At 39.4% G+C, this 27575-nt stretch overlaps 4 protein-coding genes across 5 annotated transcripts; all 4 read left to right on the forward strand.

Moving 5' to 3' along the window:
- Positions 1–363: 363 nt before the first annotated feature.
- On the forward strand, positions 364–5376 carry LOC135605384 (serine/threonine-protein phosphatase PP1-like). Its single transcript, XM_065095412.1, has 4 exons — positions 364–824; positions 1982–2541; positions 2629–2848; positions 5015–5376. The coding sequence occupies exons 1-3, from the start codon at positions 647–649 to the stop codon at positions 2803–2805; spliced, it is 915 nt and encodes a 304-aa protein (XP_064951484.1). The 5' UTR covers positions 364–646; the 3' UTR covers positions 2806–2848; positions 5015–5376.
- Positions 5377–6061: 685 nt separating this feature from the next.
- LOC135605382 (probable inorganic phosphate transporter 1-8) lies at positions 6062–8387 on the forward strand. Its single transcript, XM_065095409.1, has 2 exons — positions 6062–6133; positions 6689–8387. The coding sequence occupies exon 2, from the start codon at positions 6707–6709 to the stop codon at positions 8306–8308; it is 1602 nt and encodes a 533-aa protein (XP_064951481.1). The 5' UTR covers positions 6062–6133; positions 6689–6706; the 3' UTR covers positions 8309–8387.
- Positions 8388–9021: 634 nt separating this feature from the next.
- Positions 9022–15849, forward strand: LOC103971679 (serine/threonine-protein kinase PCRK1). The gene is made up of 5 exons (XM_009385766.2): positions 9022–9308; positions 10041–10439; positions 11585–11845; positions 13132–13254; positions 15098–15849. The coding sequence occupies exons 2-5, from the start codon at positions 10059–10061 to the stop codon at positions 15617–15619; spliced, it is 1287 nt and encodes a 428-aa protein (XP_009384041.2). The 5' UTR covers positions 9022–9308; positions 10041–10058; the 3' UTR covers positions 15620–15849.
- Positions 15850–16081: 232 nt separating this feature from the next.
- On the forward strand, positions 16082–24835 carry LOC135605383 (OVARIAN TUMOR DOMAIN-containing deubiquitinating enzyme 12-like). Of its 2 annotated transcripts, XM_065095410.1 has the most exons (14): positions 16082–16629; positions 17266–17865; positions 17945–18510; positions 19246–19320; positions 19986–20429; positions 20503–20672; positions 21388–21461; positions 22336–22390; positions 22977–23051; positions 23140–23213; positions 23318–23366; positions 23698–23782; positions 24239–24295; positions 24436–24835. In XM_065095410.1, the coding sequence occupies exons 5-14, from the start codon at positions 20102–20104 to the stop codon at positions 24495–24497; spliced, it is 1029 nt and encodes a 342-aa protein (XP_064951482.1). In that variant the 5' UTR covers positions 16082–16629; positions 17266–17865; positions 17945–18510; positions 19246–19320; positions 19986–20101; the 3' UTR covers positions 24498–24835. The 2 variants fall into 2 exon arrangements, with proteins under 2 accessions (XP_064951482.1, XP_064951483.1); XM_065095411.1 differs by lacking the exon at positions 19246–19320.
- Positions 24836–27575: the final 2740 nt, after the last annotated feature.

Raw genomic sequence — 27575 nt, forward strand, 5'->3', positions numbered from 1 at the left:
TTTAGGATATAAAAAAATAATGTCACCAAATAAATACTAAAAATAAGGGTTCATAAAAAGCCAAAAAAAGAGAGAAAATTTTCATAAAAATCGCAAAATTCTCCGTGTACGGTCAGAAACTTCAGCCATCGGATATAAGAATCCACGCATCGTCTCCGGTGAGATTTTTGCTACACTTACGAGGCAGGAAACACTTTTCTAACGAATAACAAGCCATCAAACCCCCCCCCCCACACTATGACGTCATTTATCGCAGGTATCATTCTAACGTGATTGATTTCGTGCACCATGAATAGATGGGAACAGGCGATCAGGGCTCGAAGACGAGGCCTTCACGTACGTCTTTATCGCCCTTAATTCAACTCGCGCTGCGAAACTAATACTGAAGTCGTCTCTTGCGTTCGGTCGCCTCAAAAGGGGGAGGAGAGGATCTCCTTTTTGCGATCGAGGGAGTAATAGAGAGGAATGATCGCAAAGATCGCGCTTTTAGGTGGTTTTCCGTGAACAGAAGAAAAAGGATCGCCATCTTCTCCCTCGCTCCCGTCCTCGGCGCTCGTGCAGTCATCGTGATCACCCTCTCCTTTAATTCGGTTTCTTCCCTGTCCTTTTTCTCTCTCTGAAGCTTTTCGGCGAAGGATCGAGCCGGATGGATCGTATTCTGCTGGATGATATCATAGGGCGGCTGCTGGAGGTGAAGGAGCGTAAGCCCGGGAAGAAGGCGCATCTGAAGGAATCGGAGATCCGGCAACTCTGCGCCGTGTCCAAGGAGATCTTCTTGCGGCAGCCTAATCTTCTTGAGATCGACGTGCCCATCAAGATCTGCGGTAATTGCTAGGTTCCTTTCTTTCCTCCCTTTTCACATGTGAAAAATTAGTTTTTGGGTGTTCGTACCGATTATTTGTTAGGTGAAGTTTTGAGATTTTTTTGGGCTGTGTAATTAATTATTATTTATCTTTTTTCCCCTAAGAATCGATATAAGTTGCATATGTTTTAGTTGTGCTAGTTACTCTGTTCGAGTAATATTAGCGGTATGACAAGTGTGTATGTTTTACGATTCTATTTTCGGCTTCACTTATTTAAGACATCCTCAATCGTAATTCATAAATTTTCATCCTTCAGCAATTTTGCTTAATCAGAAATTAGTTGTTTTAGAGTCTTATTTCAATTTTATTAACTAGTTAGGTGCATGACTTAGTATTATTGGCTGATAGAGTTCACTCAATTTTGCATATAAACTTTTAAATTGTCTCCATTTTTACCTGAAAAAAATTGCAGCTTATCTTGAGTGATTCAATGGTAAGATATTTTGTTTGTATGTCTTGTGGGCTAGTCAGCACCTCTCAATAGTGGTAAGTGCTTCCGATTAGTTACGGTGAAATACTCTCTTTGCTGGTATGCATATAGTTGTTGCATTGTATGAAAAAGAAATGTTGCAACCAATTTATCATTAAAGAAGCACATACGGTTATTGGCAAGTTGCAACCTGCAGGTATAAGTTAGGAACAAAGAAGGTAGCTCTATACTGGTAAAGATGGATATTAGTTTAGCGATGGATAGGGAGGATGGGGATCCTCTGACATGAATTAAAACAATACATGCAAACAAAATGTATTTATGTCATGGACGGATTGCAGAATTATGGTCTTAGGATTGCCTTTGTTCATGCGTTCCACATTGAATTATATTCATCATGAATGAATTACCAAAAATGAATAAAGGCAAAAGGTTCATGGTGTCATGTTTCTGGTCTTCTGTTATATTGGATAACGTGCAATAAACATTATACTACTTGTAATATATGTGCAGTGAAGAAAGTCAGACCAGAACAAAGAAGGGAATCAGTGCAGGAAAGTAGTGCAAACAGAATAAAAAAATACAATCAAGTTTGGTTTGCTGAATTTCTGAATTCTGAATATACCTTATTGACTTGGTAAATTTGACTGTTTAGAGCATCTGACCTTGTGCTTTCTCATGGCCTCAGGTGATATTCATGGCCAATATTCTGATCTACTGAGGCTTTTTGAGCTTGGAGGATTTCCACCTGCTTCCAATTATCTTTTCTTGGGTGACTACGTAGATCGAGGAAAACAAAGCCTTGAAACTATATGCCTTCTCTTGGCATATAAAATCAAGTATCCTGAGAACTTCTTTCTCCTGAGGGGAAACCATGAATGTGCTTCTATCAACCGTATATATGGCTTCTATGATGAATGCAAACGGAAATATAGTGTGAAGTTATGGAAAGTATTCACAGATTGCTTTAATTGCCTACCTGTAGCTGCTCTTATTGATGAAAAAATTCTCTGCATTCATGGTGGTCTTTCTCCTAGTTTAACAAGTTTGGAACAAATTCAAAACATTACACGCCCTGTTGATGTGCCAGACAGTGGTCTGCTATGTGATCTTCTCTGGTCGGATCCTAACAAAGATATTCTGGGTTGGGGAATGAATGACAGAGGTGTTTCTTTTACTTTTGGCCCCGATAAGCTGTCTGAGTTCCTTGAAAAGAATGATCTGGATCTTATCTGCCGTGGTCATCAGGTTATAAATAATTACCTTTGTCTCTGCATATTGTCTTGCTGAGCAGAATGCCCTATTTTTGGTCAATATTGCTGCTTTTCTTTTTAGGTTGTTGAAGATGGATATGAGTTCTTTAGTGACAAGCAACTTGTAACCATTTTCTCTGCACCAAATTACTGTGGCGAATTTGACAATGCTGGTGCAATGATGAACGTAGATGATACCCTAATGTGCTCCTTCCGGATACTGCAGTCTTCAGAGAGGACAAAAGGTTTCCATTTTTGAAGTCTAGATCTAAAAATCTGAAACACCTGCACCAGCAGTCAAGGTAGGTACTGACATTCTTGGAGTGCCTGAACAAATGTGGTTCATATAGTGTACCCAAAGTATACAAACTCTATACATTTTGCCTTTACCTTTTTCTACTTTGTATATTTTATTACTTAACAGGTTGCTGATATTTCAAGCTAAAAAACTGACACCAAAGTCTAAGATGTTTGATTTTTTATATATATCATTCCCGAATGGATACAGAATGTATAAAATTCACCAGCATGTGTGTTAGCTGTGGTTATTGCCATAATGATGAAGCCCTAACATCAAGCCCAGATTTGTTTAAGCTCAGTTTGATATTAATTGCAAGCCTAAGTGACCCAAGATATGCTTATGTAGGTTCAAGTTATTCTTAGTCGTGTCCTAATAATGTGAGATCTGATTTTCAATTGTATTTTCTCTTTTTGAGAATTTTCAGTGAAATTTCATCATCCTCTTTATTGGTTGCTTTAGAGAAAAGATAATGCTTTTAGTTCTCTTGGTAATTTTGAGTCCCGTTTTTAGTGTATGGGTCAGGGAAGTTATTCAGTGTATATGATATCTGTTATAGATGCCTGCTTGATGGAATTTTCTCATATTATGAACTTTCAAATAAAGTCATACGTACATACATACATATACATATACATATACATATACATTTATTCATATACATATACATCAAATCCTGGTTGCAGTTTAGAAGTTCTGTCAAGTCTGTGAATAAGAGATGCACATGTAGGAAAAAGGTTTTCTTTTTTGTTTTGCCAACACATGTAGGAAAAGGTTGATTGGTTGTGTTGTATGATGAGTTTTGATTTGTGAATACAAGTTTCCTTGGCTAGTACATATTCTTCTTTTCACTCATGGGGTTCTCATTCTTTATTCTTTTGACCTACCTTCTGCTCTATTTTCTCTCTTCTCTAGTTTCAAATCTCCCTGTATCTGAAGTCTAATCTGTCTACTTGGTTTTGTAACCATATGGTGCACCTTTGTTAATCAATTGCTCCAAAGAACAACTATAATAATCATTGCTGCATGTACTTGTGTTTTCTGTTATCATCTTTTTGAACATGAATCTTATCCACTGCTATATAACATGTAGTTAGCCTGTTCCATGTTGACCCTGCATTTTTAATTTCATTTTCATTAGCTTGGCTTGTTACAGTGGTTGAGCCTGACCATCTTGGCAAATGTATTCTTCAGCAGGGTTAGACTTTACTCGAGCCTTGTTGAACATTGGCCACTAGTTTGGTTCAAAATTGAAGAGTTGTCATGTTTAACTTTCTAAACATGTTTCTATTTGTATAATCATCTGATGTTATGTGCATCATTTTCCAATCATATTTAACATGAAACTCACGTGCATGTTATCTAGTCTATGTATAATATTGACTAATATAGATCATATCTCTAGCCTACACAAAGGTTGATCATGAACTTAATTTCAAACCCTGTTTTTGTTCAGACTTGGCTTCTTCACATATTAGTTCAGTTTACTCAATCTGAGAATCAACCTAAGCGCGATCACAATTATAGAGACAGTTCACATCTCATCCCTATATCAACTGAGGATTGCAGTGTTCGATCTAGCCAAACTTCTAGAAGTACATGCCGTGAATTTTAAAAGATTTAAGACCTTAATTTTATTTCTTTTTCTTTTTCGTTTTGCCGTTACATGTCAAAGCTTTATCAGTGTATGCCAGGAGATTTTGAGAGCTTTACCCCTCTGCTTTCTTCACTATTGTCAAAAGTTCAAGTTTGAGATATCTTGTTTTTCTGTGTTTGATTGCCAAATAAGATGCCGAGAAATTGATGGAGGTCAAGGAATCAAAGATTTATCCAAACTGGAAGGACTGCTCAGTCAATAAATGCCATAGTAGACTTATGGGATTTTTCTTACTTCCATTATCTTAAAATTTTTGCAGTAAATTGATTCATATAAGTAAAAAAAGAGTTTTCTGCTCTCTCAAAGACCTGGCACAACCCACATCACAGTTATCCAATTATCTCATTATCTGGAATGTCAAATGGAAATTTGACTAGAAACACAAATTTGTCGGTCATTTGATCTTCTGCATAATATTTTCTTGTACCGTACTATCTTGTGGTGTTAGGCTTCTTTTAGAAATTGCTCTCATCAGTTCTGTCCTCTCATCACATTGTTGTATTCTGTGATCAGCTTTTCCTTGGTGCCACGCATGAGACTCGCTAGTCACGGTATACCTATGCGGCATGCTGTTACAATGACCAGTGCTTTTAGAAGGACGATGCCACTCATGTTTTTGTATTTGTATCTACGAGGAGCGACGGCATGTAGCTGTATGTATACTTACTAGAATTCAGTTTCTATCTTATGTGACATGAATTTTAATTCGGTCCTGTTGTCTGCTGTGCAATGAATAATAGTTCATTGTTTTAATAACCAAGTCTGTATAATAATTTTCAAAATAATAGTTCGTTAGATCCTCCAGCCGTGTGTACCAGAATTCTGATACGGAAACAATTTGATGAGTGATACAATGGCATGGCCAGATAACAGTATATCTGATCTTTCTTTGGGTGCTTTTCTTGTGTTGAATTGCTGCTCTCTTTGATTGCAATGTTTCTTGTGGCTTTATCACCATCCTTTGCGTTGAGCAGTCTTCAGATCTTATTTTTGGTAGCTTTGTCAGCCATCAACACCCATATAGAAAGTTGATCTGTTGGCAATGGAACCCCTCGTATGAAGAAAATTAGGATTCTTACTTCTGATTGACTATTGTTTGCTTGCTTTAAACTGGTGAAAAGTCGATGCAATAATCGTGATAGTATTTTTGTGTTTTGGTAGAAAATATTGACTATTTTTAACAATGCAACATGAGTGATTATTGTTCTTGTCTATTTCAAAATATTGATCATTGTGTCCAGAAGCTAAAAGGGAATCACCATTAGTGTTGCAGAAGATTGAACGCAAAACTACAGAGAGAGATCGAGAGAGAGAGAGAGATGAACAGCGAAAGCTGTGTCCGTGAAAACTGCGACCGTCAAAGGATCGGCGCTGGGTTGTAGGGGGGCGTAACCGTTTCTGTACGCAGCCAACGCAAGATATGACGGCCGACCAAGACCTGGGGCCGCCGTTAGACTCTTTCGGATCCTCAGAATATTCGCCCCTAAGATTCTGCTTCTCCACCCTCGCTCGCGTACCCCACTGGCTCTTCCATAAATCCCAGTCTGCCTCCATCTTCCTTTCTCGCCTCCTCCACTTGTGTCTCGAATCCTCCTCTCCGCTTCTGTTCGCCTTCCTCCTCCGGATCACAAGGTACTTGAACTTGTTCTCGTTCTGTGGCTGCTTTGCTGAGATTTTGATTGGTGATCGTTCGGCATTAGGGATTTTGTTTGAGCTGTTCTTTCTCTTTCTTGAGAGAGAGAGAGAGAGAGAGAGAGAGAGAGAGAGGTTGTATGTGTGATTATAGATAAGATTCGATGAACTTATGAGTACTGGATTTTCTTATTTCAATGTGAATGACTTTATTATGATCTTACCATTCCTCCCTTTCCCTCAATGAGTTAATCTGCCCTCTGTATCATACTTTATCAATGAGTATATCGTATGATTTAATCTTTTTTCTTATTTCTCAATCAAACACGAGACTAAATGGTCTTTATCACCAAGGTTTTCTGTGTCAAATAGTGATCTCCTCTGTTTCTCAGCAAAATTCTGTGTGTTTTCTTCTTTCCCTCGACTACTTGCTTCATGGGTTCAACGATTGCATCTGCATATATGAATCAAGCAGTTCATATTGACCTTCTTTAAGATGCTATTGTGATCTGAGTTGGTGCATGACTTCACGGAGTGAGTTGATACAAGTGATAGGAGAGCAGTAGAGTGAGCATGGCGCAGCAGCTCCAAGTCCTCAGCGCGCTCGACGCCGCCAAGACGCAGTGGTACCACTTCACTGCCATCGTCATCTCCGGCATGGGCTTTTTCACCGACGCCTACGACCTCTTCTGCATCTCCCTCGTCACCAAGCTCCTCGGCCGCATCTACTACCACGTCGACGGCTCGCCCACCCCTGGTATCCTCCCTCCCCAGGTCTCCTCCGCCGTCAACGGCGTCGCCTTCGTCGGCACCCTCTCCGGTCAGCTCTTCTTTGGCTGGTTGGGCGACAAGCTGGGCCGCAAGCGCGTCTATGGCATGACCCTCATGCTCATGGTCCTCTGCTCCGTCGCCTCTGGGCTCTCCTTCGGCCACTCCCCCAAGGGCGTAATGGCCACCCTCTGCTTCTTCCGCTTCTGGCTCGGCTTTGGCATCGGCGGCGACTACCCTCTCTCCGCCACCATCATGTCGGAGTACGCCAATAAGAAGACCCGCGGTGCGTTCATCGCCGCCGTCTTCGCCATGCAGGGCCTCGGCATCCTCGCCGGCGGGATGGTGACCATCGCGGTCTCCACCGCGTTCAAGAACAGGTTCCAGGCTCCTCCCTACGCCGTCGACCCTGCGGGCTCGACCGTCCCCGAGGCGGACTACGTGTGGCGATTGATCCTCATGTTCGGATCCTTACCGGCGGCGCTGACCTACTACTGGCGGCTGAAGATGCCCGAGACGGCGCGATACACCGCCCTCGTCGCGAAGGACGCGAAGCAGGCGGCGTCGGACATGTCCAAGGTACTCCAGGTCGAGATCGAGGAGGAGCAGTCGACGGTGGAGCAAATCGCCAAGGCGCCGACGAACACGTTTGGCCTCTTCTCGAAGGAGTTCCTCCGCCGCCATGGCCTCCACCTGCTCGGCACCACCACCACCTGGTTCCTCCTCGACAGTGCCTTCTACAGCCAGAACCTGTTCCAGAAGGACATCTTCAGCGCCATCGGATGGATTCCCAAGCCCGCCACCATGAACGCGCTCGAGGAGGTCTTCCGAATTGCCCGGGCGCAGACCCTCATTGCCCTCTGCGGCACGGTGCCCGGTTACTGGTTCACGGTCGCGCTCATCGACGTCATCGGCCGCTTCACGATCCAAGTCCTCGGCTTCTTCATGATGACAGCGTTCATGCTCGGCCTGGCCATCCCCTACCACCACTGGACCACCAAGGGAAACCACATCGGCTTCATAGTCTTGTACGCATTCACGTTCTTCTTCGCCAATTTCGGGCCCAACAGCACCACCTTCATCGTCCCGGCGGAGATCTTCCCCGCGCGGCTCCGGTCGACGTGCCACGGCTTATCGGCGGCTTCCGGGAAGCTGGGCGCGATCGTGGGTTCCTTCGGCTTCCTGTACTTGGCGCAGAACCAGGACCCGGCCAAGGCCGACCGCGGCTACCGGGCCGGCATCGGGGTGAGGAACTCGCTCTTCCTGCTCGCCGGCTGCAGCTTCCTTGGGCTCGCTTGTTCCTTCCTGGTCCCGGAATCGAAAGGCAAGTCGCTCGAGGAGATGTCCGGCGAGACCGAAGGCGAGGAACAGGTGGCGGCCGGACCCAACAGGACCGTCCCAGTGTAGTAATCATCGCGTTATTTGTTGTTGCGACTCTCTCACCTTCTCTGTTATCTCATGTTAATAAGAATGTTGTATTTTTTTAGGATAAGCCCATTGGGCCGATCTGCTTCGCAGTGACCACGACTCATGTCACACCTTCAATCAGAAAACCAACGAAATAACCGAGACGCGCTTCATAACCTCCTCCGTTGACCAAACATACGACGACTGATGTCACACCTTCGATCAGAAAACCAACGAAATAACCGAGACGCGCTTCAAAACCTCGTACGTTGACCGTACATGCCACGGCTCATGTCACAGCTTCAATCAGAAAACCACCGAGCCGCGCTTCAAAATTACCTGCGTCGACCGACGTCCAACCTGCGGGGCCCGTTACGCAGCAGCCAACGGAATCGACCCATCTCAGTCCATGGTGTGCTCCCCGGCCGGGTAGCGTACGCCACCTGGACGTTCAGATCGAGGAGCCTCCAGATGGACGGCCAGTGTGGCATCCTCGGCTTAAGCCCACCGTCCGTCAACCAAGTGGAGAGCACGGTGCGTGGCGTCGCTTTGCGCTGCGCGGCTTCGCGGTCCACCTCGACGAACGTCTCCATCAGGTATCAACGGTGTTGATCCATCGAGCTGGTGGCTAACCCTTTCATCGGACGGCTATCGTGCTTCCTCTTCCTTGTAGTATCAATTAATTCTGTGCTTCCTCCTTACCAACCTTGCTTACTAAACTTTGCTTTTGCTGTCACCGGTTGCCTCACCTCTCTCTCTCTTTCTCTCTTTCTCAAGAAACTCCCTCTCTCTGGGAGAGGTGGTCTTTGGTGGGGGAGTGGAAACCTCTGTTCTGTGCATCTCTTTTTGCTTGCGATCGCGGTGGTCTTTGTTCCGGCATGGGTTCTCGTCGTCGCTCGTTGGGGATCCTTTGAGTTACTCTCTTCTCGGGAAGATCTACCCACTTCGACTAAGTGTTTTCTTCCGATTCGACGGTTTCTTGGTTTGACAATCGAGAAAGGTGAGATGAGTTTGAATTCGGAGAAGCCTTGTTTGAGAATTGAAAGTTGTTTATCCCTTGAATTTGGGTTTGACCTTTGTTATGATTGTATCTAGGCTTTGCTCTTTGGTGGAGCAATTCGATTTTGAGGACTGTTTAGACTGGTTCCTGGTGGATAGTCAAAATCGCAATATTTAGTTCGATTGTGGATAAAAAGGAACGAATTTTGTTTCGTTTTAATTCGTTTATAGGTTCCTTGGGTTTAAATTGTAGTGAGTAGAGTTGTCTGGTCAAAGAATTTGTAGCGAGTCAGAGAAGATGGAATTTTAAAGAATTGTTCCTTTTTTATACAATCGTTTCTTATTCCTCCGTGTGATAATATGAATGAAAGGTGTTTTAATGTCACAAGGAACAGGTTTTTGTTCTTTTGCTGCTTACAAAGATGTCCTTGTATGGGAGCCAAAGTGGGTTGCAGGAATCCATTTTCGTTAGGACTAAAAGAGGAAACTTCCCGTGTAATGTTTCTCCTTGGGAAGAAAACCAGCATCCAGGGAAGCATGTATTTGGGATGGTGTCACTAATTCTACTTAGTTTATCTTTGTACTGAAATATAACTTGAAATTAAAAATATTAGTTGGTCTTCTTCCCTTCATTTAGGGTTTTGAAAAATGGACTTTATTGTTGATTGAACAGAGTAGATCTAAGATTCAAATCTTCTTTAGCTAATATTAAATATCTACCAACCAATTTTAGGTTTTTTACATTTGGGAAATGAAGTGTTTCCCATTCCTAAATGGAGCATCCAAGGCGGAGCTCCAAACAAGATTTTCTGCATCAGTTCGGTCCAACAGTACAACATCAACTGAATGTAATGTGAGAAGATCAGGACCTGAGTTTAACACTGGGGATGTTTCCAGTATTGGTGCTGATTCCATGGGAAGGTCACTGTACCCTAGCTTCTCCCAGATACCAAGCAATCTCAGGGTTTTCACATTTTCGGAACTAAGGAATGCCACAAGGAACTTTAGCAGGTCACTGATGGTTGGGGAAGGTGGGTTTGGATGTGTTTACAGGGGAACAATTAAGAGCTTCAAATATCCAAATATGAGGATCGAGATTGCTGTCAAACAACTAAATCGTAAGGGGCTGCAGGCAAGTTTCTTTTTGCATATTTTCTTGCTGTCGCGGATTGTCATGTGCTATACATTGCTTGTTTCACTTAATAACTGTTTAATTTTATTTAGAAGTAAACTGAAGAATTACTTACATCATATGGATATATGAACATGCTGAGTTAAGGCTTAAAACCTCTACTTTTCCTAGTAAAACGTTTGATGATTTTTTTAAGGAATTTTGCCTTGGTACATAAGGAAGAGCATTTGAAATTTTATGCAAGTAAAATTTGAAGAAATCTATTTTGTCATCCTTAAGAGTAAGGTGCTAGTTAGAAATATAATCTATTTCCAAATTAAAGCGTTATCAAAAGAGGGGAAGAGGAGGAGGATACATGCCTGTGTGGACTAGGTGGGTGGCATGAGCAACATATACGAGAAGGATAAGGAGGAGGAGCAGGAAGAGGAGGATACATACCTGATAGACTAGTGGTGGTGGGTGGCATGAGCAACAGACAGGTGGCTGGGGGCGGCAAGGGATGTGAGGAAGGCGAGTGAGAGAGATCGAGAGAAAGGATGTGGGATGGGGGTTGTTTTAACCCTAAAGGTTAAATTAAAAAAAAAGAAATGGGCTTATTGCCAGGTTTAGGAGGGTTGGTACCTGGCAATCAATGAATTGGCCATCCGAAAGTGGTGTTCTGCATGCTAGTTCAAGTTTGGACTGGTAAATATCGCCTAGTAGGTACTGGTCGGTGAAATTAGGAACCATGCTGTAAATATCTGCATACCATTCTTTTTCCTCTTGTTAGTGTTTTTGTGTTTGTATCTCTGTTGAACATTCTGACTTCAGCACCTTGTGTGTGACTGAAGGAGGTTTCAAGGATATGATGTTTCTGACCAGTGAACATGAGAAAAGTTGTATCTTTAAGCATGCCCAGAGGCCATATCTCTTTTCCAATACACTTCATTCGTAGTGTTGACTGCCTATGTTACATTATGCAAGAAAAATCATGCATATCAGACACGGATTGTTTACCGAATGGTACTAACTAAAAACTACCCTTTTATTGACCTCTTTGTTTTTATGTGATCTTTTTAGTTTAATTTTTTTGAAAATGATTTTGTGTCTTTTATATGTGTGTTCATATGTATGGTGAGGAATCTTCATTGTACTATTCCTTGTAGGGGCACAGAGAATGGTTGAATGAAGTTAATGTTCTTGGGGTGGTTGAGCATCCGAATCTTGTCAAATTAATAGGTTATTGTGCTGAAGATGATGAAAGGGGAATACAACGGCTTCTGGTATATGAGTATATGCCAAATGGAAGTGTAGAGGACCATCTGTCACGTCAATTTAAGACAATACTTTCTTGGTCCATGAGACTAAGGGTAGCTCTTGATGCTGCTCGTGGATTGACATACTTGCATGAACAAATGGATTTCCAGGTTACAACTCAACTTATCTATTAGTTTTTATTGCATGGTTGACATGTCGATTTTTTATATCATGCATCATGATTCTTACAACTGTGAGTTAATCTTTTAACTTGTACATTCTGTTACTCTACTTTTTATTTGTCATAATTGGATATGTTTCTATAAGGCGATGATTCTTGTAATTTTTATGCTTCAGTTTTGTACTTGCTGTTCAAAACTTTATAGACGAGAAAGTCTTAAAACTATGAACTTATTAAGGCTAAATTAAGAACTGAAATTTAGAACTTGGAGTCACTTCAATTTCTGAAAAATAGGTTGAACATTGCTTCTTGTGTGGCTAGAAAGTGATTATGTTTGTGCTTTCTCCACCGTTTATCTATGTCTATATAATAGGGAGAGTGAGACTTCAAAGAGGAACTGGGAGCTACCGAACAACTTGCATTCACATTTATATTAAGTTTGTGGTTTTTGGTATTATCAAGTTTTAATAACTTGTATATGATGTTTAGCCCCAGATTTGCTCAGCGGTGACCATTACTTCGCCTGGACCTTTTGTTTGCATTTGTCTAGATAAATGAAAACTGTAGCACAAAATTGGAGACCAGATGTTTACATTGGACCCCACTTTTATTGTTATACAAAGAATAGAGTCAATAAGCATATTTCTTTCTTGTCGTTTTCATATTTTTAAATTTCATTAAGTAGTATGTTGATCAGTGTTAAGGAAATAGTTCTTTCTCCCAACTCTTGATTTCTAGTTGTTAAGATCCTAAACTTGGTCTTCTATTTTGGGATGCCTGCATCAATCTTTAGCATGGAACCACCATCAAAATTCAACAAGGAAGAACAAGATAAGGACACAACTTATGATGGTGGCAATGGAACCTTTATATCAATCTTTACATCTACTATTGAGTCTGATAATTTCAGATTCAGACACAACCTGACTTGCCTACAGGTCATGCTTGACCAGTATCTTTTCATGAACATAGTTTATCCCTTTAAGTAGATTGGAGCCTTTCTGGATATTTCAGGTCAAGAGCTGCCACTGCTGAATTGACTCTTCTAAGTTCTTGAAGCCTACAAGACAGTTGTTTTTTTGCTTGAATGACAACATTTTCTTGTATTTGTCAAAAACAGAAGACAGTAATTTTAACATTTGAGTTTATTTATCATTTGCTCAAGAAACTATTAAAATAGACTTTGATATAACCTAAAGATCATTTTTGCCAAATATTTCTACCAAAAATGTTAATCTCACTTATTACATCAGATTGTTTTATGTTATTTGGCAGATTATATTCCGAGATTTTAAAAGCTCCAACATTCTTTTGGATAAAGACTGGAATGCAAAATTGTCTGACTTTGGCTTGGCTAGACAAGGACCGACAGAAGGAATTAGTCATGTTTCAACAGCAGTAAGTGATGTCAAAACGCCAACGGTTCACGCTTCATCACAACTCCTTTCAATGCTTTGCAAAAATATTTTGAATTGTGTATGTGGTTCTTTTATCTTTGTTTTATAGATAGACGTGAAAGAATTAAGAAAATGTAATTTTCTAATCCATAACCACCATAACCAGGCTGATGGCATGCTGGTGTCTACATGATTACAAGTGCACAAATGCCTTTGTGGTTATATTCAATAATCAGATTTTGTTTGAAGTTACGGATAAATTATGCTATCCCATTAACTATGTGCATGCTTATCAGGTTAGGAATGATCACTTAGTTGTGATGCATTAGCAGGCCTGATGCACTGTGTGCATACTTTTCCTGATGACATAGTATATAAGAGCAAGTAATTAACTCAAGGAATGTTTGGTAAGTCTAAATGGTAAGGTAAATGATCCAATGATGGAAATAGTCCAAACAGTGTCCTGTGCACAGCATGAGAACTTTTGGCATGCGATAGAGCATCATTTGACAACAAAGTGGTAGTCAATCAAGAACAAAATATTAACTGAACACCACTTCAATCAAAGAATTTGTTTGATCGTGTTTTTAAAAGGTTCAGGAATAAATTATGCAGTAGGAGTAACTTTTTCCATGTTTTGTTGAAGTTGCACTTTCTGAAAGTAACATTAGCTTTGGTATGCATGTCATAAGTTTACTTACCTGATAATATTTTTATTAATTGAATGACAAAAGATTGTTCTGCTATCACATAAGGCCATGTTTATTTGGCTGTGGTAGAGTCATGATTTTTGGAAGAAATAATGGAACAGAATCTTTATATTCTTTATGGATCATAACATCTTTAAATGTTGGTATGAAACCACCAAATTTACATGCCAAAATGACATAACTATATCGATCTTTATCCTAAAATAATCCACCTTATCGGAAATTGTTTCCATACTGGTCTTTTGTTGCCCAAATGCTGTCACAATTATCTATCTGCAGTCCCTCAAATTATGCCTTTATGGCGCTAGTCAGCCATATCATACGCACAGAATACTTTTCATTGTCTCTCTATTGAGAGACCTTGTCTGTCCTCTAGTTTCCTTGAAGGGCCTTATCTCACGATCTTCACATAATAAAATGGCTGCCTGTTTGTGATCCTACCTTTACATAAAAGGGGATTTCAAAACTTTGCAAGTGTTACATGATAAAATTCATCATTTTCAAACTTTATTAATAAAACAAGCAGGAAAATGAGGCAGTGCTGCTTGCACTCTCTGGAAATGTACTTAAGTGGATAATGGTTGTAATTTATTATCTAATACTATTGAAAATTCTTAAAATAGATGGAGGTTTTGAATTATATGATTGGGTGCCATCTTTTCTACCCATTTTAATCCTTGCCCATGATTTGAAAGGAAAGAAGGCTGTGAATCCCACTGCTTGATCCCACAAGCATCCCATGTTGCCTCTCCAGTTTCCTGGCTGACCCACAGTTAAGGAAGTGGGTAAAAAGGCATTTCCATATCTGACCATGCTTCAGTTCTGGTTTTAAGTTTTGACAAATTGGAGCTTCCTATCATTAACTTTTATATGTTATCTTGTTTGTGCCACAGCCATAAGAATCACAAAGCTTTGTAGACACAAAGATCAGCAAGGAAGCAGCACACTGAATATCATGGAGAAAACATTTGTCAACTGAGCAACTGCTACTAATGAAGAAAGGAAATTAAATTAGCTAAATAAATACTAGTTGGAGCTGTTCTCTAATTCCTACATAAACATTTTCCATGGACTTCTTTAGCTAAATAAATACTAGTTGGAGCTGTTCTCTAATTCCATCATTAAATTATACAGGTTGTAGGAACTTTGGGTTATGCAGCACCTGAGTACATGCAAACTGGTCGCCTGACTGCCAAGAGTGACATATGGAGCTATGGAGTTTTCCTATATGAACTTCTCACAGGCCGTCAACCAATAGATATAGACCGTCCTAAAGGTGAACAGAAACTCTTAGAATGGGTCAAACCATACATATCTGATGTCAGGAAGTTCCGTATAATCATGGATACAAGGCTAGCAGGTGAGTACTCTTTTAAATCTGCAACAAAGCTTGCTTCTGTGGCAAATAGATGCCTACGGCAGCAACCCAAGTCTAGGCCCAAGATGAGTGAAGTTTTGGAGATGGTGCAACAGATTGTGGGAAGTACTGGGGCTGGAGTACCACAGGCCCCATTAAGGAATTCTGATCTAGAACAAGGACACCCAAGAGTAGAGAAAAAGAAAGTTCTGAGGAGAACTATCGGAGAGCAGAAAAAGGGGCAAGGTATGCAGTTGGTGTGGCAGGGATGCAGGTTAAAACTAGTGAAGTCATGTTGATTAGCTTTATGAGTGTTGAAAGTTCCATCAATGTTCTTTCGGAGAGTTGATGATCCCTAAAATAAATATCTATTACATTGGAGGTGTAACATGTTACCATTTTTACTAAAATAGGTTTTATGTACTTCTTATCTCCAAGTAATCCTGTTCATAGTGGTCAACGTTAGAATCGCTGTTGCTTATAGCTTGCAAATCTATCAAAGTGTCATGTGACTCATCTTGTTCGATCATATTCTAGCATTGTACGATTTGCAACATCAATATTTTTTGTGGTTTTGTTTCATAAATCATCGGAATTGAAAAAATTATTAAATTCCTTGGATAGCAGCATGTAGAACTGTACAGTGGCTGGGTAACAACCTCGTGTCTTTCTGAGATGAGGATATGATTACTATTAACCAGTAACTGAAGTTATGTGCATAGCCTCATTGCCAGTAACTGATGTTTTTGCATCTACCAAGACTACCATATAAGCTTCCTATTATGGTGATGGCAGCAATGGTGTTCATCAACAGCTCATTGTTGGTCATAGCTTAACAAGAGCTCAGTGATCATGATCTCTCCACACAATGCATATGATGAAGGCACTGAAAGCCCCTCAAACATCAGAACTAGGGACCTACATTGCTGATACTGTTTCACATTGGTGTTGGAGCTGGGATTGCAGAGTACTTGTGAAAGTTACAGATCCTTCACACAGTTTATCTGAGAACAGCAGAGCTGAAGCAATGCAGTCTCAGTTTACATCCATCCTGGTTTGCTAAAGATTTTCACGTGGGCAATCAGTGGCCAGCCTCGATATGAACTTATGCATGCTTTTACGGGTATAAATTGCAAGTAGGTTCCTGGATTTCTAGTGATACACAACTGAGTGCTTTCAAAACTGGAAAAGCAGAAGCATTAGATGCCATTCCAAACAGGTTGTGGAAATTTATGCTCCTGAAGGGTGCTGCTTACACATTTATGATTCCAGAATTAACAAAAACATCAGCTGAATGTTGGGCCAACAGGTATACTCTAATTTCCTCTTAATAATGTCTAAATCCAATATACTACAAGGTTTTGGTTCTTTGATTTGTTCTTAAATCCTGCATGTGCTTTTAATCGCTTAGTATTTATTACTTGATTCAACAATGATGGTTGAATTTATCTAATTAGTTTTCCTTGGGACATCCCAGAGGTTTTATTTACTATTAGATCAACTTCATGGTCACATTAACCTCATAAAGCAGGACCTATTTCTAGTGAATTAGCAACATTTTAACTGGTTAGTTGATGATTTACTCTGGCTGCCACTGTAGGCTTTTCCAAAAAGTGTTAGAAGATTTACTTTTCGATAGTCGATTTTAAGTCTATCATGCTACCAGGATGGAAATCGGTTTATAGCATATCGTTTATAGTGGTTTATTGACAATTTGTTGGAATTAAAACATGGGTAGTTTGATTGGAGAAATGTGGGGCATACCAAACAGTTTCTTCTGCAAATGGGTTGAATTATATCTGTAGCTGATGTAATACAACTTTTTATGGGCAAAAATAAGTTTCTTTCACATGTTTGCTACTCAAGTGTCAATGTTGCAGTGATGTAGGTTGATTTGATCTACACCTAACTGATTACATGTTGTGCTTGTCATCATCCTTCCCAGATTTATTGGTGTTATCAGAGTCGTAAAGGTTGGTGTTATTCCACCTTCTCTTGGTCTTTTTGTGGGTAGATCCACTGACCGTAATTCTGAGCTTGTAAGTCTTCGAGGATTCTTACATATATGCCCTGACTCAATTTGGATTAATCGATATCATTCATAATACAGCCTGCATAATTTTTTTTGAATGATGATTATTCTTGAATGTCTGACAAAGCTCTATTAGTCCATACTAGTCTCCACCGGAAGGTGAGAGACCAAATCATTGTGCGTAGTATGTTTCTTTTCAGTACAAAAGCTCAAGTTCCAACTTATCGCTGTGTGCAAAAGCTCTAGTTTTTGTAGCTTGAGGTTACCGAAACACGGAAGCATGTCTGCCATTAGATTTCCACCGGAGCGGAAGAATGGGAAGCTGAGACTTCATTAAGATTCGTGCAATGACGAGCGACTCGCGAGGATGAGTTGAAGAAGGCATATCACGTCAACACAACACGTCCAGTTGTAGGATTTTGTGAGCCTCCCTTGCGCACATACATTATTTGACAACCAACCGTAAAGATGCATTTGATGTGGGAAAGCATCAAATTGACAACTGGAACGAAGGTCGAGTTCTTATCTCAATCAAAGTTGCTGCTCGAACCCGGTTCAATTTGGGCTAATTTGTCGCGCGGCTTGATCACAGGTATGGCCGTGCGTCCGACTCGATCAGGGCCGTCCAGGCGGCGATCGGACGCCCGCCGTGCGGCCTCCGGGCGTGGCCAGCGGGAGGGCATCAGGGGCGGGGCCCGCTGCTGACAGCCGTCAGATGGGGGCCGTAGGGCGGAGATTCCCCCCGTGATAGATGCAAACAGAGGAGCCACAGTGCGCTCCCCTCCCGAAGCACCGCGCCTGCGCACGCCGTCCTGCCCCGAATCGACGGACCGGATCGCGTACGGCCCCCAACCGACGGTCCACGTTCCCCCTCCCAGCAATAAAAGGACGGATTCAAAAGGGAGGCAGCGGCCGCGCCGCTCCAATCGGGCTTATTTAGCCCGTGACGTCCGCGAGATTCCCCCCTCTCGCTCCCACCCCTCGTTCTCACACATTCTCTCTCTCTTCTGTTTCGGTATTCTTATCTATTGCTCGCTTGCCCGCTCGCTACGTTCTTCCGTGGCGACGCGAAGCCGCGGTATCTTCTTCCCGTCGCACGCTCTTTGTTCGTTTGCCGCCCGATCGCCTCGATCCACCGCTGGATCGCCCCGATCTGATGTAAGTTATACTGGATGGTGGGGATCTGAATTGATTCTTGCCCGATCTTGGTTGCGATTGGAGTAGAACTGAATGCTCGATGATTTGTGGATTGATCGGATTTGGGAATTTGATTGTCGCCACGGATCTGTGGTTTTCGAACTTAAAACATTTCGGATGGGTAGATTGGTGTTCTGAACTTAGTTCTGATTCATGCTCTCATGTTTTCTTTTTGGTCATCGCAGTTTGATTGATGATCACTTCTTTTGCTTATAAACATTTGTGCCGTCTGTTGTTTTCCCTCTACCACACCCACCCCCCCCCCCCCCCACCCCCCCCCCCAAGTTCTTGATGCTTCTTGATAGAATTCTAGTTCGATTGGATTTGCAAATTTCTTAATATCTCTTGCGGGGATTGCTGTCCTTTCTTGCACAAATAGATCTGTACTCATCAGTATCCATTACCACCATCATGTCCTTGAAATGCATCAATCACGCACCGGCTTTTGAAACACACCAGTTTATCAATGATGGTAGTTGATCTTGCAATACTTCTGGGGAGGACTGCTTTCTGATGTATTATTAACCCTCTTGATTCTGATTGTTTGAATGAATGATGTTCGAGTAGGGTCTATCTAGTTGAGCGGAAATATATATTTAAGACGGGCTTGCGGAAGTCATTCCTTTTGGAGAACGACTACTGTTTTTCTTTTCTCAATATTTTTTTGATGAAATCTTGTTTTTATGCCTTTTTCAGCGTTGATAGATCAAAACTTTCCTGAAGACATTTAAATACAAACTGAAGATTGTTGGACAAGAACTTGACGAACAGGTTGCAATTCCTAATACTAGACTTGCTCATTACGTATTGGCTACAGGCAAAGATGTTCTTATGTTGAGCTGTTAGTAGTTGTTGAAACTTGAAAGTAGAATCCAGTCGCTTAATAAATCAATATATGTGTACTCGTAGTTTGATAACTTGGATTTGGATGAAAGGATGTCTGACAAACGAATTTGTTTTCATTGACTATGTCAAGCTTACTGTTCTACCCTGCTTGGAAAAATTCAAATAGGTTGCACAGGTTTTCTGTTTATTATTTGACAAATTATTATTGCAACCACTCTTCTACCTTGGCATCTACAGTCATTTTTTTATGTTGGAAAAACTTTTTTTATGTAGTTATTAGCTTAACTATATTATGGATGGGTGAACCCACTTTCCCTGTTTTCGGTCAAGCCCATTTGCCTTTCTATGCATGCAACAATGGAAAAAGATGCTGTTCTAAAACATAAATTGACATTTTAATATTTCTGAGAAGATCAATAGATTCTATAAGCATGTTGAAATGCCAAACTGGTTCAATTTTGATATAAAAGGATCTTTAAGTCACATGTGTTTATGGCTAAGAAATTCATTTGTTTGCATAATAAAATTTTTATTCCATTCAAGCCAAACATGTGTTAGCATATTAATTCAAGTACTTCATACATTTTCAGGGAATGCATTATCTTATTGTGACCAGAAATATCCTGAGCTAGTCACAATTCCATCAGGGTTAATATCAGAGAGAGCCTATTACACTTGCACTTCCAACTGGAAATATTTATATCCAATGATTACCTACGAGCAAGATTCTGATATTCATCACTGGGGTTTCGATTTTCTTCACTGTGACCTATTTTCAGTCCCTCCATATTGTGGAGGCACCAGTCAGCAGGATTCCAGTTTCTATGATACTTCTTATGTTGGAGAAGGTGATATTGATCCAGAATGTGCAACCATTGAGAATGATGAAATTATTGCCCATGCTCTTCAAGAAGAACTTTCTCAACTTGCTGTTGCAGAAGCATCGGGATCTACACATGCAGAGGATGAGTGTCTTCAAGTATCTGTTCTTACACAGGATTGGTTTAGTCCATATATGAGAAGTTATAGTCCAGGTACTAAGATGACTATAAATATGGTCATTGATATATTGTTTGGTCTCCTTGATGATTTTTCATGTTCATAAAGGGAATGAGGATGGCCAGGATGAGGCTGATGATATGGAACCCTCCAGTTCATGTTCTAGTCCTAGGGAGAACTCATATAACGGGGATGAATGGTCATTAGAATTAACGGATGATTTTTCAGATATCGAAGGTGAAGTTGGTAAAAGGTTGAATCACATGGTCTCCATTCCTGTAAGTTATGCATATTCTTTTGTCCACCTCATTTAGTTTATGATTAATGATTTCATATGTTGAAAAGCATTTATGATATTAAATATTAGCGTATTTTTTATGATTTTCTGCCCTTTCATTTATTTCTGTGCGACTCAAGTATATCTTACATGTAATATCATAATATTCTTTTATTCTTGTAATTTGCAAGTGCCAAATTGTTAATTTCTAATTTTGATGAGATAAATATGGAAAAAACAATTTCCTACTGCTCAGCTAAAATATGATGCATTTAACATCTTACTAATTTCAGTAAAATAAGATTTGACATGATATTGGTATGAAAATCCTCCGAATAACCTTTTCTTTGATTTCTGAATTACAATGTCTGATCCTAGGACTGAATGTTCAGTCGGTTCTGCATGTTCTCTATCTTAATTTGCCTTGTGAATCTAGGCATTAATAATATTCTTCCACTATATAATATGTATCCAATATTGAGTTTGCTTGTCATAGAACAATGGCTTTGAGGATAAGGATGTGTGTGATGACCCTTCCAAGATTCATAATTAACAGGAGCCTCGTGCACTTGGCTGCCTCTTCTTGGGGATTTTTTGATACTTTGACTATAATTTTTTGTAGGAAGTTCAGCATAAGTTTCTGGACATCAGCTTTTTAGTATCTTATTTTGCTTGTCAATATGATCCTCTAAATTATTAAAGATTGACTTCTGCAGCATGTTCCTAGAATTAATGGAGAAATTCCTTCTGTTGATGAAGCCACATCAGATCATCAGAGGCTCATAGACAGGTACTGACTAATTCACTAACTTGGAAGTATTATTTGGAGATGTTTCCCATAGAGATAACTCACCTTTGAATACATTTATCTGAGATTTCCACTAGAGAGTGTGACATAAATTTTAGTACCTCTGTCGAAAGTATAAGCATTTTGTGCTTGAAGCTCCCTGTTATATGCCTACTTGGATATACTTTGCCATGGGTTCTTTAGTTTTACGAGTGATGAGGGTTTAAAGTTTAAAACGTGAGTTGGAGGTGGCAACACTTGTAGTCACCTTGAATATATACACAGGAGGAAACTTGGATCCTTTAGCATGGACCAAGGATATCCATGATGAAAGATGAAGGCAAGGATTTAGGATACATCAGAAAAGGAATGCTATTCAACATACTGCAATTTTGTCATTCATGCTGTAGCTGATGAATTGTAATTCAGTTTTAGTTCTCAATAATTCAACTTTCAGCGATCTTTTTCCTGATTCTAGGGATAATTGCATACGACCCTTCAATTATCCAAAAATCAGGAAATAGTGCTTTTCTTTTATTTCTGTAATTGTCTATAGAACCTTCAAAAAAAATTAGATCCTTCATTTTTTTGCAATGTCCATATTTGCTGATGCCTTTGAGAGATATATATGCAAGAATTTAGTTTTGAGCTAAGTATGTAATTTGATACTTTAGCTGAGGCATATATGCAAATATGCAATTTTCTCATTATCATTTTTTTCTGCATATGTCCTGCATCTCTAAAATGTGATCATCATGCAAATATGTTGGTTTTATTCACTAATATAGTTCTCCTGGATAATTTCTGAACTTTTAAATCTTGTGAACATTCATTGTTTCTTTTCAACTTCATTTTTGTTTTTTCCCCTCAATTGCAGATTGCAGATGTATGATTTGATTGAGCTCAAGGTCCAAGGAGATGGTAACTGTCAGGTTAGCAGTGGAATTATTCCTCGTCCTTAAAGTTTCCATGTAGTTGTGAGCTAGATAGACTAATATTAACAGTTTATTTTTACATCTAGTAAGCTAGTTATCAGCAATATTCTAAGGCATTAAGAACAGATTCTAGTACAGCTGACCCTGATGTTCTACTAACTATTAAACTGAGTTAAAAACTATAATATTCTCAAGAAACATAGGCTTATGGATGATGTTGATATTTGGCAACTAATGTAGGATTGGCAAAGTAACCCATAAACTTATAAAATTTATTCAAACAAGAATCAATTATTAAGAGTCCTGCATCACGTTGATATAATCACTACAGTTCATGGCTAAAATATAATTAACTAAATGACAGGAACCTATCTGTATGAAGTGTGAATAACTACACCCAGCTACCATTACATTGCTCTTTTTTCTTACATTTTCTATATTATAGTTAGTTGATTTTCTATATTGTTTGCACTTTGCTCTTTGCAATTCTTACTGCATATACAACAGCACCTGCATCATTGAATAGGTTTAAGCTATTACACATTTTTTAACTAAACTGACAGTTAAAATCTGCATCTTTCAGTTCCGAGCACTATCAGATCAATTTTACCGGTCACCTGAGCACCACAAATTTGTGAGACAGCAAGTTCTCAATCAGGTTACATTTATATTTTCTCCTGTGTAGTCATCTTCATATTGATTTGCAAAAACCATGTTTCATATGTAGTATTTCCTTTTATTTTCAGCTCAAAACTCATCCTGAGTTCTATGAGGGATATGTTCCTATGGAATATGGTGACTATTTGAAAAAGCTCTCAAAGTAATCTTTATTTCTTGTATCATGCTTTATCCTTGCTCTACATTGCTGTTTGAGTACAAATCAAACAGTATGTTAATTCTCTGTCATTTGTACCGATATAACAGGAGTGGAGAATGGGGTGACCATGTGACTTTGCAGGCTGCTGCAGATTCGGTATTGTTCCAATTGATTCCTTCTTTGCATTTTTTTTCTCCTTCTGCTTGTGTGGATCCCTCCATTATTTTGCCTTTTTCCTCTGGTTGAATTATAGGTTGTTTATTATTGAAATTAGAAAATTATAGCTTAATCTTTTGTATACAATATTGAGGGGTTTTTGCTTTTGCAATGATCACTCTGTTTTATGAGACTGTTATGAGCAATGTTGGTATTCTTTGGATAAACAACTAGAGATGATTCTTTGCATTACACCTCTAGTTGGATAACATAATCTAGCATCTTCAATGTAATTGCTTTGCTTATGGTTCTTTTTAACTGTCTTCTGCAGTATGGGGTCAAAATTTTTGTGATAACATCCTTCAAGGACACTTGCTACATTGAAATTTTGCCCAGCTTTCAGAAGTCTAAGCGAGGTATGTTAGAAGTGTTTCATTGCCGAAATGTATCTTATAGTTTTCATGGGTTTGTCTGACTAACAAGATAAGCATTCTTTGTCGTTACTGGACAGTGGACACCAACATGTGTACATTAGTTCTCCATGCTAGCATATTTTAGTACGGTCATATTACTAGATGGAAGAGTTGTATTGTTTATTTATGATGGAACAGCTTATTTAGATGCTCATGCTAGCTTGTTTATCACGTCATAGTTAGTACTGGAAAGAAAAGAATTGACAGCTTATTTAGATGCTCATGCTAGCTTGTTATCACGTCATAGTTAGTACTGGAAAGACAAGAACTGACATCACCCTCTCGGTATGACCCACCACACTTCAGACATGCAGATGCACTTATGCGTATCACTTGGAACACTAAATTTCTTTTTGTATCTTTCCTGTTGAGAGCAATAATGAAGTTCATCTTATACAGTAATTTTCTTGAGCTTTTGGGCTGAGGTGCACTACAACTCAATTTACCCGGAAGGGGGTAAGTGAATAATCATCTTGTTGGTATAACACTCTTTTTATCATTTTTTCCATTTCTGACATGAAAATAACGCTAAAGAAATCCACCATTAATATACACAAATTGAAACATTTGGTTCCCCCTCTTGTTTGGCTGTTTAGATCTCCCTGCCTTAGATATGAAGAAGAAAAAAAGATGGTGGCAGTTTGGAAACAAGTATTAGATGAGGAAACAACCATGGCCTTGGCTGACATCCACACCTGGAAAATCTCACAGCATTGTTCACTTATCAGAGGATATCAATCATGTGCTTCAATGCTCGGATTCATATTTATCTCGTAAGATATCTATGCATTTCAGGAATGACAGTTTATTGTTTCAATCTCCTATGACTTGTTCATCTAAGCTTTGGCTGTACGGGTTGCCCAAGCCAAGGCTCATTGCTCCCTAGAGCATGTTAAGACTCCCCTTCAGAAAAGAAATAAAGATGACAGGATGTTTCATTTTTCAGACTAAATGTAAAGCTGCGAAAGGGCATGAAATTTGTATTGTTGTGGGGAATTCAATGACCAAGATGTTGGCCGATGTACTTTACTCACTGTGGGTGGATTAATGGTACGAGCTTTTTGTTTACTATGAATCATAGTCCGGTACAAAAATAATCAACTAATGGTTAATTTCAAGTGGTCTTCATTCTGCACATTTGATTTAGTTTTCAGTAGTAATTGCAGTTCAACTAATGGTTAATTTAAAGTGGTCCTCATTCTGCACATTTGATTTAGTTTTCTGTAGTAATTGCAGTTCAACTAATGGTTAATTTAAAGTGGTCCTCAGTCTGCACATTTGATTTAGTTTTCTGTAGTAATTGCAGTTCAACTAATGGTTAATTTAAAGTGGTCCTCAGTCTGCACATTTGATTCAGTTTTCTGTTGTAATTGCAGTTCAACTAATGGTTAATTTCAAGTGGTCCTCAGTCTGCACATTTGATTTAGTTTTCAGTAGCAATTGCAGATCTGGGAGGGACCACCGGTTTGATCTCTAAACCTGACTTGTTTGTTTTGCTTTCTGTGCCATTGCTTCGTCGTCACTTTGTTCTTCCTCTTGGACCAAGTGAACGAGCACGAGTATTCTCTTTCTCGGGATTTATACCTTCTCTTACCCTTTCCAAAAGCGGAAGATACGGTTGGCAGTCGGAGCACCAACTTCTGGTACGTTCCGGATAAATACAGTGGGCCCTCGTCAGGGTGGTGCTGGTTTAGCTCTCATCGTTCTTTTAGCATGATTCCTACTCGTCTTGGAAGCGCTCGTGGCTCCCAAATCTTCTGGAAGCTTCTCCCCTCCCCTCGCGAACCAGCCGCTCTCGCCGCTTCCCCTGGAAGCTTCTCGATCTCCATCTCTTCTTCATATCGCGCGGCAAGACCCGTTAATTCTCCCTGTCTTCTTCTTTTGAGTTCAAAACTTTGGTTTTCCAGTTATATATATATATATATATATATATATATATATATGTTAACTTCGCAGGGTGTATGTATTATACTATTAACTGACATACGTATGCAGCCTGTTTACTTCAACATGCATAATGCCGACTGAATATCCCTGGAACGGTGACTAGGTGGAGGTGTTGACCCTGATGCGCAGAGACGTTATCGGAAAGGCATTGAAGTAATTGCTCCTTTCGTGGTCAGCGTGAGAATTTATTTGGAGGCTGGAGTTATTGACCATGCAAAGGTGATTAGGTGGGCACTTGAGAATGCAGCATCGGTGGCTGGAATGATCAAATACAGGAGATTGCGGGATGGCAGTTTTTTTTTTTTTTTTTTTTTACTTTTTCTTGAATCTTAAATCCATCGATCTTTCAGTTTTTCATTGGTCGCTTTATTTTTGTGCCGGGGAACAGTGATATGACCGTTGCATGCATGCTTTGCTTTGACTATGTTGCCACTTCTGCTGTCAATTTGCACCAGTCTTAGCCAAGCCAAGATCGAAGCAGCCTGTGAAACGGAACACAGCGTTCTGATCTCTCAAATTGCACTCGTCAGGCCTTCTTGCCCTGGCGTTGGGTTATCCTCCATCGACAAGTGTGATGTGAAACAAGATGATGAGAGAAGAAACTAGTGAAAAAAAAAAGAAAAAAGAGATATGGGAGAAATAAAAAGATAACTAAGAATTTCTAATTTAAAATATAAAAAAATTGATAAGATTTTATTTAGTCTTTCTTTTTTTTTTCTCTTTTTATGCATCTCTTATACATTGAATCTTTTAATCATAAGTTATAATCTGCTAAAGGTTAAGCATAAATTAAATCCATGCTGCATTCTACTTTGGTGGTTGTGAATTTTTTATAATTATTTAATTTTTTTCTTAAAATTTGATAAGATTAAACATGAAATTTATATTGTCTTAGAATTTGGGAGCAATCAACACTCACCATTCACTGCATCAATCTTCTTAGATGAGAAAAAACTTATTAGTTATCGTCATTATTGTTATGATAATGTATAAATCCTGAACGTTAAATGTGGAGTGAGTACTAAGAGGAAGCTCAAGCTTGTTAGAATTATCATTAATTCTCTTGAGAATTTGACAGCTACTAATTTTCTTCTCTTTGAGTTTTTATTGTAAGTTCATACTGAAAAACATTCTTAAAAAAAAAAAACTAAACAAGATATCCTTCAAAAATCATCACACGATGATACTTATTGGCATTTTCTTTATAAACTTGGTTGCTAGCTTCAAGCTTATTTTTTGCTTCATGAATTTTTATCATGATAATAGTAAAATCATCTCCCTTAGCAATTGATAAAAGTGATTTATGTGCTTTAGTAATATCTAGATAAAATTCAGCATAAGGTAGCATAAGATCCAATTGTTTTGGTCTTTTTGCAATAAAGCATTGTAGCATATTAGCCAAGGTTTTATTAATCATCTCAGCTTGTCTATGTTTTTTTAAGGATGATAAGCACTAGGTTAGTGCCAAAAACTTTCAATAAGCTTCTCCAAAAATAACTAAAAATTTAGTATCTCTATTTGATGTGATAGATTTAGGAATTCTATAAAGTTTAATAATATGATACCGGGGAGGGTAAAAATATAAAATGAATTTCGAAAAAAAATCGATAGAACAGTTGTTCAGATAGAAAATGTCACAGAAGACAAGGAACAAACTCTTGACAAAATTTTGATAAAAACAAAAAAATAGTTCATCACCAAGTTTAAAATCGAAAGGGATACAGAAGATCACCATCCTAATGATAATAAACAAGGATACAGAACTGAAAGCAAACGACTCACCACTCAA

Source organism: Musa acuminata, chromosome BXJ2-2 (assembly GCF_036884655.1).
Source record: "Musa acuminata AAA Group cultivar baxijiao chromosome BXJ2-2, Cavendish_Baxijiao_AAA, whole genome shotgun sequence".
Classification (NCBI taxonomy): Eukaryota; Viridiplantae; Streptophyta; class Magnoliopsida; order Zingiberales; family Musaceae; genus Musa; species Musa acuminata.